The sequence below is a fragment of the Lithobates pipiens genome, unplaced genomic scaffold, assembly GCF_037356315.1.
Source record: "Lithobates pipiens isolate NorthernLeopardFrog02 unplaced genomic scaffold, aLitPip1_a1.2 Scaffold_8, whole genome shotgun sequence".
Lineage (NCBI taxonomy): Eukaryota > Metazoa > Chordata > Amphibia > Anura > Ranidae > Lithobates > Lithobates pipiens.
In genome coordinates, this window is record NW_027507903.1 from 669174220 (window position 1) to 669186153 (window position 11934).

General features: G+C 46.7%; 1 protein-coding gene across 1 annotated transcript in view; it reads right to left on the minus strand.

The window, feature by feature from the left end:
• LOC143961935 (C-type lectin domain family 10 member A-like) overlaps nucleotides 1-11491 on the minus strand; it is a 56613-nt gene extending 45122 nt beyond the window's left edge. The window contains exons 1-2 of the mRNA XM_077471268.1: nucleotides 11325-11491; nucleotides 724-807 (exon numbers count right to left, since the gene is read on the minus strand). Of these exons, the coding sequence (XP_077327394.1) occupies nucleotides 724-807; nucleotides 11325-11358 (118 nt within the window). The 5' untranslated portion in view covers nucleotides 11359-11491. The remainder of the gene's footprint in view (nucleotides 1-723; nucleotides 808-11324) is intronic.
• Between the last annotated feature and the right edge of the window lie 443 nt (nucleotides 11492-11934).

The window sequence follows — 11934 nt, forward strand, 5'->3', positions numbered from 1 at the left end:
GTCCGAAACTGTTGCATACACACAGTCGGACAAAGTTGTCAGAAAATCGGATCGTACTTAACGTGATGACGTTATTTCGTTAGGACGGGACTACGTTCAGGCTAGTAGCCAATAGCTTTGGTGTAGGAATTTGATCTGAGCATGCGTGGCACTTTGTCCGATCGGAATTCTCTACACATGATCAGACAAAGTCCAATCGGATCATGTTGTCGGAAAATTTTATAGCCCAGCTGGAAAACTTGGTCCGTCGGATACTCCGACGGAAACTGTCCGATGGAGCCCACACACTGTTGGATTATCTGACAACACAGTCCTATCGGACATTGTCCATCGGAATGTCCGACCGTGTGTACAAGGGCTAAGACTGGGATGCCAGTAAAGTTCATGTGCCTGTTAGGGCAGATGTCACAATACTTTTGACAATATAGTGTGTATATATATATATATATATATATATATATATATATATATATATATATATATTACATACAATTATATAATATACATTGTATTTAGGCGTGAAACGAATCCCGAAGCAGGGCAACCAATGAAATGTAGGCTTTTATACAGACATAGTAAGAGGTGATATCTGATTGGTTGGTCTGGGTTATAGATCCAGTATAGCAGTATTAGTATTAGTAGACATGTATCCTATAAATGAAGACTCAGGTCCTCAGCTGTCTACAATGAATGAAGAGGACACCCCTCATTATAATAACTTACCTTTGACTTTTTCTGTATTCTTCTTCTTCCTCTGTAAATCAAGATCACTTACATTGGCATACGTATTTTCCTGAGAAGATTGCCCTGTAGAGGAACATAGACCTTCATATAAGTACTTTAGATTCCAGGGAGGATATTTAGGCAATGCGATCGATATAATGGTGCAATGTATACTCCCCACCCAACGTTCTTTTCAGTTTTGGGCTGTGCTGACAAATGCTTGCTCCTGCCTGCAGCAGACTGATGACATCATCTCAGCCTAGGCAAAGTCACTGACTGGAGTCCAAAATTGTGTGAAATATGATAATATTGATGTATATTGTGACGTGTCAGGAGTTCATTGATGGAGACTTGTAAAGTTACTGGCAGATCCATCTTGTTGTTTCACCAGTGATACATACCATGGAAATATAAATGTAGGGCTTTCACATAATATACCCAAATCTCTCACAGTCTAAACCAGCCTTTCTCAACCTTTTCAACCCAGAGGAACCCTTGAAATAGTTCTCCAGTCTCGGGGAACCCCCTGCTAAAAATTAGAAATCTACAACTCATGATATATTAGTGTGATGGTCAGTGGGAATAATGATCCTCATTGGGAAGAATTACCTCCTTACAGATAGCTAAAAAGTTTGATGGTGTCGGTGGGAACTTTTCCGAGAGGCAGAAATGGCCCAATGCTGAGGGAACCCCTAGCAACCTCTGGAGGAACCCTAGGGTTCCACGGAACCCTGATTGAGAATCACTGGTCTAAATAGTGGTATTTAGAGTTGAAAGAAGCACCTCGAAAAAAGTTCACTTTACCACAAAGGGTGATGAAAGATATCCTCCACCACCACAGTGCACAGGGCCTCTTACCCTCAATTGTGGACCACCAGATTAGAAGTGGTCAACAACGCTCCGTTCAACATCAACTACAATCAAAATACCCAAAATGGCCTCCTGGTAGCTTTGAATCTTCTGAAATGGACACTCCACCAAAGGGGGCACCAAACCATGCAAAGGTCAGGGAGCAGAACACAAAATGCCTCATTGTCTAGCATTAAAGGCCACTCAACGTTTATTTAGGCACACCAGAAAACTCACAAGCAATAAAGATAAAGGCAGCATGCCAATCCAAACAGCAGGCGCGTTTCTAACCAACAAGATGGCTGAAATCCCGTGCGTGGCAACGTCACGTGTCCAGGCTCTACCCAACGCGTTTTGTCGTGAAAAGACATAATCAGGGGCGTGGCCACAGGTCTGCACAGCACTTTATATAGGATGGAGGCTGGATATGATGGCTCTCCATCTGAATTGTGCTCCAGGGTCCGGAGGATCCATAAGTATCCGGGACCGGAAATAACGCCGGGTCCGGAGCGATCAACATTACATATGGAACCGGAACTGGAAATGTCAAGACAGTCCTCATTGAATAATAAACGAAACAACTTAATTTGGAGCAAAAAGGGAACTCGGCCATATAAATTATAAAAAAACAAAAATGTAAAAATTCAATCTGATATAAAAAAGGCGCCTTAAAGCGGTGTTCCAGCCAAAAAAAATAAAAAATTAAAAGCCACACATACTGCAGCGGCTGGCTTTTAATAATAGGACACTTACCTGTCCTGGAGTCCCTCGATGTCGGCACTGCAGCTGATGTTTCCATCAGCTGTCGGGTGCTGCCACCGCCATTGCAGGTAAGGGAACCCCAGCAGTGTAGTCTTTCGGCTTCTCACCAGGAGAACCCGCGGCCAGGGGAGGAGGAGGGAGCCCCGCGGTGACGTCACAGCCAGTGGCCCGGACTCCCGGAAGTGAGAAAGGATACCTGTCAAAGACAGGTATCCTGTCCTCCCTCCCCCCTGAAAGATGCCAATAGTGGCACTGGAGGGGGCGAGGTATCAGATGAGTAGAAGTTCCACTTTAGGGTGGAACTCCACTTTAATGTTTAATTGTAATATGCCAAAAAGACCCCATCTGCCCACACTGTTAATCGAGGAATAATGGCGCCATCTTGTGCTCAGAAAAGTTCATTACTATCTAAAAAGTATGTATTTAAATTACATTGCAATTAAAGAGGTTATTCTTTTATACTTTGTACCTATAGGCAGGAGCATTGCTATGTCTACAAAAGATCTGGGGCTAGAGCCCATAGCGGGCATAGTAAAGAAATTCATATGCTTGGGCAGGCATACACATGTACAGTGGTGTGAAAAAGTGTTTGCCCCCTTCCTCATTTCCTGTTCCTTTGCATGTTTGTCACACTTAAGTGTTTCGGAACATCAAACCAATTTAAACAATAGTCAAGGACAACACAAGTAAACACAAAATGCAATTTGTAAATGAAGGTGTTTATTATTAAAGGTGAAAAAAAATCCAAACCATCATGGCCCTGTGTGAAAAAGTGATTGCCCCCCTTGTTAAAAAATACTATAACTGTGGTTGTCCACACCTGAGTTCAATTTCTCTAGCCACACCCAGGCCTGATTATTGCCACACCTGTTCACAATCAAGGCATCACTTAAATAGGGGCTGCTTGACACAGTAAGGTCCACCAGAAGATCCTTAAAAGCTACACATCATGCCGAGACCCAAAGAAATTCAGGAACAATTGAGAAAGAAAGTAATTGAGATCTATCAGTCTGGAAAGGGTTATAAAACCATTTCCAAAGCTTTGGGAATCCAGCGAACCACAGTGAGAGCCATTATCCACAAATGGCGAAGACATGGAACAGTGGTGAACCTTCCCAGGAGTGGCCGGCCGCCCAAAATTACCCCAAGAGCGCAGCGACGACTCATCCAAGAGGTCACAAAAGACCCCACAACAACGTCCAAGGAACTGCAGGCCTCACTTGCCTCAGTTAAGGTCAGCGTTCATGCCTCCACCATCAGGAAAAGACTGGGCAAAAATGGCCTGCATGGCAGAGTTCCAAGGAGAAAACCACTGCTGAGCAAAAAGAACATCAAAGCTCGTCTCAATTTCTCCACAACACATCTTGATGATCCCCAAGACTTTTGGGACAACATTCTGTGGACCGATGAGACAAAAGTGGAACTCTTTGGAAGGTGTGTGTCCAAGTATATCTGGCGTAGAAGGAACACTGCATTTCATAAAAAGAACATTATACCAACAGTAAAATATGGTGGTGGTAGTGTGATGGTCTGGGACTGTTTTGCTGCTTCAGGACCTGGAAGACTTGCCGTGATAAAAGGAACTATGAATTCTGCTGTCTACCAAGAGATCCTGAAGGAGAATGTCCGACCATCTGTTCGTGTACTCAAGCTGAAACGAACTTGGGTTCTGCAGCAGGACAATGATCCTAAACACACCAGCAAGTCCACCACCGAATGGCTGAAGAAAAACAAAATGAAGACTTTGGAGTGGCCTAGCCAAAGTCCTGACCTGAATCCTATTGAGATGTTGTGGTATGACCTTAAAAAGGCCGTTCATGCTCGAAAACCCTCTAATGTAACTGAATTAGGACAATTCTGCAAAGATGAGTGGGCCAAAATTCCTCCAGGACGCTGTAAAAGCCTCATTGCACGTTATCGCAAACGCTTGGTTGCAGTTGTTGCTGCTAAGGGTGGCCCAACCAGTTATTAGGTTTAGGGGGCAATCACTTTTTCACACAGGGCCATGATGGTTTGGATTTTTTTTCACCTTTAATAATAAACACCTTCATTTACAAATTGCATTTTGTGCTTAAGTGTGACAAACATGCAAAGGAACAGGAAATGAGGAAGGGGGCAAACACTTTTTTACACCACTGTATATACAGTAATATACGTGTGTGTGTGTGTGTGTATATCCCCAGAGAGCCCCCCACTTACATCAGGGTCCCCAGAGAGCCCCCCACTTACATCAGGGCCCCCAGAGAGCCCCCTTACATCAGGGTCCCCAGAGAGCCCCTCCTTACATCAGGGTCCCCAGAGAGCCCCCCACTTACATCAGGGTTCCCAGAGAGCCCCTTACATTAAGTTCCCCAGAGAGCCTCCCCCTTAAATCGGGGTCCCCAGAGAGCCTCCCCTTGCATCAGGGTCACCAGAGAGCCCCCCGCTTACATCAGGGTCCCCAGAGAGCCTCCCCCCCTTGAGGACCCCTGCAGAGACTCGGGGCTATGGGCCCCAGATTCGGGGCTATAGCCCCAAAAGTCACCCCCTAGCGACGCCACTGCTTATAGGTAAGCCTATAGAACAGGGATATGTAATTAGTGGACCTCCAGCTGTTGCAAAACTACAAGTCCCATCATGCCTCTGGGTGTCATGCTTGTGGCTGTCAGAGTCTTGCTATGCCTCATGGGAGTTGTAGTTCTGCAACAGCTGGAGGTCCGCTAATTGCATATCCCTGCTATAGAAGATCTCCCCTACACTTGGGCAGTCACAGATTCTCTGATATCATCAAGTTCAATGAGGAGCTCATAGTTATTCACTGGATGTGAGGACTACGAGGAGGAGTCCACTACTGGCATGAAAGAGATCGCCGGCTGCTGTGAGAGCAGAGAATCTGGCACACTGTGTGACCGGACTCTGATTGGTGATAGCTGTGGGGGATACACTTGTGGAACCCAACAAAGTTGGCTGAACAGCTGATGCAGTTATACCCAGGGGCGTAACTAGAAATCACAGGGCCCCATAGCAAAATGTTGTATGGGCCCCCCCCCCCCCAAAAAAAAAATTAACTAATGCCATTGAACAACAGATTACCTCACCCATGTGGCACAGTACCCAGGCAACAGCTTATATTCATTTCGAACAACAAAGTATGCAGTATACTGTATGCAGCCCCTGAAGGACACGCATTGCTGACCTCCATCAGTACAGTGCAGACCCCCCAGCAGTACAGACACCCCTCAGTACAGACCCCCCAGCAGTAAAGACACCCCTCTTAGTACAGACACCCCCTACCTCAGTGCAGACCCCCCTTAGTACAGACCCCCCCAGTGCAGACACCCCTTAGTACAGACCCCCCCAGTGCAGACACCCCCCTTCAGTGCAGGACCCCCCAGCAGTACAGACCCCCCTCAGTAGTACAGACCCCCCAGCAGTGCAGACACCCCCCTTAGTACAGTTCCCCCCAAGTACAGACACCCCACTTAGTACAGACACCACCCCATTACAGACCCCCCCTCAGTGCAGGACCACCCCAGCAGTACAAATACCTCCCAGTGCAGACACCCCCCCCAGTCCAGACCACCCCCTCAGTACAGACCGACCTCAGTGCAGGACCCCCCTCAGTAGTGCAGACTCCCCCCTCAGTAGTGCAGACACCCCTCCATTACAGACCCCCACTCAGTGCAGGACCCCCCAGCAGTACAGACACCCCCCTTATTACAGACATCCCCCAGCATTGCAGACACTCCCCAGCATTGCAGACACCTCCCCCCTAAGTAGTGCAGACCCCCCCGAGTAGTGCAGACGCCCACCCCTCAGTGCAAACACCCCTCAGTAGTGCAGACACCCCCCCATTACAGACCCCACTCTGTGCAGACACCCCCCTCAGTGCAGACACCCCCCCAGCGGTGCAGACTCCCCCCTCAGTAGTGCAGACTCCCCCCTCAGCGCAGACCCCCCTCAGTAGTGCAGACCTCCCCTCAGTAATGCAGACCCCCCTCAGTAGTGCAGCCCCCCTAGTAGTGCAGGCTCCCCCTCAGTAGTGCAGGCTCCCCCTCAGTAGTGCAGACTTCCCCCACAGTAGTGCAGGCTCCCCCCACAGTAGTGCAGACCCCCCCACAGTAATGTAGACTCCCCCTCAGTGCAGACCCCCCTCAGTATTGCAGACCCCTCAGTAGTGTAGACCCCCCTAGTACTGCAGGACCCCGTCAGTGCAGACCCCCCTCAGTGCAGACCCCCGAGTAGTGTAGACCCCCCTCAGTGCAGGACCCCCCTCAGTAGTGCAGGACCCCCCCTCAGTAGTGCAGACCCCCTCTCAGTACAGACTCCCCTCAGTAGTGCAGACCCCTCCTCAGTAGTGCAGACCCCTCCTCAGTAGTGCAGACCCCCCCTCAGTAGTGCAGACCCCCTAGTAGTGCAGGCTCCCCCTCAGTAGTGCAGACTTCCCTCTCAGTAGTGCAGGCTCCCCCCACAGTAGTGCAGACCCCCCCCCCCACAGTAATGTAGACTCCCCCTCAGTGCAGACCCCCCTCAGTATTGCAGACCCCCTCAGTAGTGTAGACCCCCCTAGTAGTGCAGGACCCCGTCAGTGCAGACCCCCGAGTAGTGTAGACCCCCCTCAGTAGAGACTCCCCTCAGTAGTGCAGACCCTCCTCAGTGCAGCAGACCCGAACTCAGTGCAGACCCGAACTCAGTGCAGACCCGAACTCAGTGCAGACCCCCCCCCCCCCCATACCTCAGAACAGCGCTCAGCGCTGATACACAGTGCCGTGTGTGTCCCTCCAGAGTAAGCTCCTCCTCCTCTGTGGATGTAAACAGAGAGGAGGGGGAGGCGGCTACGGTCCGTGCTGCTGTGTCCCTGCACCCGCACTACAGAGAGCAGTGTTAGTGATGCGGGCGGCTGCCGCTACTCCAGCGTGTCACCCGGAGCGGCCAGCACCCCCCCACTAACACCACTCACCAGGCCCCCAACTCGGCTGCGGGCCCCATAGCGCCCGCGTGGGTCGCTATGGCGGTAGTTCCGCCACTGGTTATACCCATAATAAGGGGTGAATGCTCACTGATGGGCATATAGGTCTTGGGAGGTCTTAATATCTGGTAAGCAGATATATTTGCCCTATCTATCCTGTGGGGAGCACTGGGTGTCTTCACTGATTGAATATTGAATCAACACCCCTTCAAGTTCATTCTATGGATGTCTAGTTGGGGTTTTTGGACTATTATCCCCCCCCCTTTTTTTTATATAATAGATGGACTATATGCACTTTATTTAAATAAGGCTATGTATGACAGCTCTACACTTTGATTCTAGAATTAGGCTTACCTATAGGTACTGTAAATATCTCCTAAGCATGCGCTCTGAAGAAACGGCCAACCGTGGCCGTTTCTTCAGAAGTCAGTGTCTTGACCGCGGCTCCGGAAGGAAGACGGGCGAAGTTGGATGCGGCCTGCAGCTTCGTTTGCAGTTAAGTGTCACATAATAAGCTAGTATTCGTTGCATACTAGCACATTATGCCTTTACTTTGCAGGGAAGGGGGAAAGAGGAAAAAAAAAACAGAGTTTACTTCCTTTTAAAAAAAATTATATTAAAAAAACATATCAATTCAATAATAATAAAAAACATTCAAATTCATATAATTACAAACAATGAATTATGTGAATAAAAACCTTAGGAGGAGAAGTTAACTATTGTAAAGCATTCACATCCCACTTGATATTGAGACCGAAAAGGTTTGTACGACCTAAACAAATATATCAACTGAGTTTCAATTTGTCAATCGCCATGAAGGATGTCCTACTGGGATTTCTTCAGGATAACAGCCGCCGTGTGCCCGTGGGGGCGCGCATCGCTGCGATCGGTGGTGCGGTGTGTCAGTCTGACACACCGCTACACCGACGGAGGCTCTTTACCATGTGATCAGTCGTGTCCAATCACGGCTGATCACGATGTCAACAGGAAAAGCCGTTGATCGGCTTTTCCTCACTCGCTTCTGACAGACGCGAGCAGAGGAGAGCCAATCAGTGACTCTCCTGACAGGGGGGGTCTGCGCTGATTATTTATCAGCGCAGCCCTCCCTCGGGTGCCCACACAAACCACCAGGAGAGCCGCCAGGACCACCAGGGAAGGGGGCAACATGTGGATGGCCAGGTATGTATCTCATGGCCATCCACATGTGTAAATTATGCCCAATCTGTGCCAATCATTGCCCACAAATGGGCACTGACTGGCACCGTTATATAACATATGATGCCCAGCAATGCCACCCATCAGTGTCATCAGTGCCACCAGTGTCATCAGTGTCCATCAGTGCCACCTATCAGTGCCCATCCGTGCCCATCAGCGCCCACCTATCAGTGCCACCCATAAGTACCCATTAGTGCCACACATAAGTACCCATCAGTGCCGCCTATGAGTACCCATCAGTACCCCCTGTGAGTGTCCATCAGTGCTGCATACCAGTGCCACCTATCAGTGCCCATCACTGCCACCTATCAGTGCTCATCAGTGCCGCCTATCAGTGACACCTATCAGTGACCATCAGTGCCACCTCATCAGTCCCACCTCATTGGTGCCACCTCATCGGTGCCCATCAGCGCCCGTCATTGAAGAAGAAAATATACTTATTTACAAAGATTTTTAACAGAAACAAAGAAAAACTTGTTTTTTTCCAAAATTTTTGGTCTTTTTTTATTTTTTTTTGCCCAAAAAAAAACAGAGGGAAAAAAATGATAAAAAATTGTTTGGGTACAGTGTTGTATGACCGCACAATTGTCACTCATATTGCGACAGCGCTGAAAGCTGAAAATTGGCCTGGGCAGGAAGGTGTCTAAGTGCCCGGTATTGAAGTGGTTATTCACGTTTGTAGTATACGAATAGTGCAGCCTACATATTGGAGGCCGCATGGACATTGTATAAAATATACTACAAAACTGAAGAACTTTCTGGATGGGAGGGTTTTTATATAGGGGAGGACTTCCTGCCTTTTTTTGCCAGTGTCCAATCACCTGTAGATGGCGTATAACCCTGTGAGTAAGGAGTAATAGCGCTGCCCTCTCCTGAGTCCCATAATTTACCCCCCCCCCAAAAAAAATTATTTTACAGGTAATATGTTTATTTTTTAAAATTTTATTATTTTAATGTACAGTATTTATTAGAATTACAGAGATGATAAGAATTAAATTTATTATCACAAAGCACGTCACCAACAGCTGGTGTTATGATGGAAATTGTAGAGGTTGTGCTGATCCGTTTCCTGAAAGTCTAGAAGGAACTAAAATATCTGTTGCAATAGGAAGATAGAAAATACGAAGGAAGGAAAAGAAGAAGTAGGTGAAATGAGGTGACCATGAAATATACGAGACGATAACTGTATGAGAACATGAAATAGATAAGATCCCATCTCATAATAGATAAATATTGATGACCGCCAGTGAGTCATTTATTCCTGTTGAGTTGTAAAAGTTATTTCTATCAGTTTACAACATAAAGAAATTCTTAGTAAAAGGATGATGAGCTACATTGGGCAGATTGGTATTTGGATTTTATCGTAGCTTATCTTATCCTTCTTCTCTTGCCTATTATTTTTTCTGCAATATTTTTCATATTTTTTTTTTTCACTTCCTGCCCGGCCTATTGTAATATGATGGCCGAGTGGGAGCGCCATTATCTTGGGAGGATGTCATATGATGTCCTCCCAGGATCTCGCCATGGGCCACGCTCCATCGTCATCTGTCACTTGTTGTGTCCACCGGACAGATCACCAGCCAACTGCTGTTATCATGTGATCGCTGTGGCTCTATCCCCCCACCCACCCCAAAGCACCTTGCCCCCATGTTAATGGGGACAAGGGCCTCTTACCCACAACCCTGGGCTGTGGTTGTGGGGGTCTGTGGGTGGGGGGGCTTATTGGCATCTGGAAGCCAATGACAGCTGATCACGTGTGTAAACAAAAGCTTGTTAATCGATCACCAGCTTATGTTCAAGGGACATCGGTCCCCGAAGAGAAAAGAGGCACATCTGCCTCTTCCTCTGCCTCCTCTGTGCCAATCAGTACCCCCTGCCAGTGCCACCTGCCAGTGCCTACAGTGCCGACCAGTGCTACCCATCATTGCCCATGAGTGCAACCTATCAATGCCCACAAGTGCCACCTATCAATGCCCATCAGTAGTGGCAATCAGTGCCTCATCAGTGCCACCTAGAAGTGCTGCCTTTCAGTGTCACCTACCAGTGCCGATCAGTGCCCATCACTGCCACCCATCAGTGCCCATCACTGCCACCTATCAATGCCACCCATTAGTGCCACTTCGCAGTGCCCACCAGTGCCACCTATCAATTCCCTTCAGTGCCACCCATCAGTGCCACCTCTCAGTGTCACCTATCAGTGCACACCAGTGCCGCCTATCAGTACCCACCAGTGCCACCCTATAGATGCCCATCAGTGCCTCCTATCAGTGTCCACCAGTGCCGCCTATCAGTGCCCACCAGTGCTACCCTATCGGTGCCCAGCAGTGCAGCTCATCAGTGCCCATCAGTGCAGCCTCATCAGCGTACATCAATGAAGGAGATAAATTACCTGTTTGCTAAATTTTATAACAAAATAATATATATATATATATATATATATATATATATATATATATATATATATATATATATATACATATATATACATGTACATATATATATATATATATACATACACATACACATATACATATATATATATATTTTTATTCAGTATTTTTTTACATTTTTTTAACAAAAAATAAAAACCGCAGAGGTGATCAAATACCACCAAAAGAAAGTTCTGTTTGTGGGAAAAAAATTATAAATAATAATAAATTTAAGTGCCCGGTAAGCAAGTGTTTAAAGTAGCACGGTGCCGTATTTAAAAAAAATGTCCCGGTCACGAAGGGGGATAAATCTTCCAAGTGGTTAAGAATATTAAATGTAATTTTGTCAGGCTTCCCACCTCCCTCGGTATTCATTAATGATCACATCTATGACCTACCTGGCTCCATCTTCAGATGTTCGGTTCCCCTCATCGCACGCGGCGGACAAACCCGATTCCGTGCCCTGAAAGTTCTGCGTCTACAACATCTGTTTGTGTTTTCATTTAGAACTTTTCCTGTAAGTAGGTGTTACCCTATTCTGTGCTTTTAGGAAGTCTCGTTTAAGGAACTCAAAATGCAAAAAAAAAAAAAAGAAAAAAAAAAAAAAAGAGGAAGTGTGTGGAGTTCTGTAATATTTTTTATGTATCATTACTACACAGAATTGTTTTCAGCGCTCGGGGACAGGATATTTAAAGTGAAACTGCACCGCATCGGAGCGCCAAGAACTTTATTTCATTCATTTTTAACCCCTTCGCCCCCCAAGGGTAAAACAAATCTTAATGCCCAAGCCCGATTTTACAACTCTGACATGTGCTAGTTAGACATGTGCACTGCCGAAAAATGTGTTCGCTTTTGTTTCATTCGTTTTTTTGTTTTTTTTTTGGATTGTTTCTTATGATGGCAATTCGTACATTTGTAGATTTGTAAATTAGAAAATCCGAAAATAGCAAAAAAAAATAAAAAGAAAGAGAATCCGAAAATAAGAAAGAAAATCTGAAATACCTATTT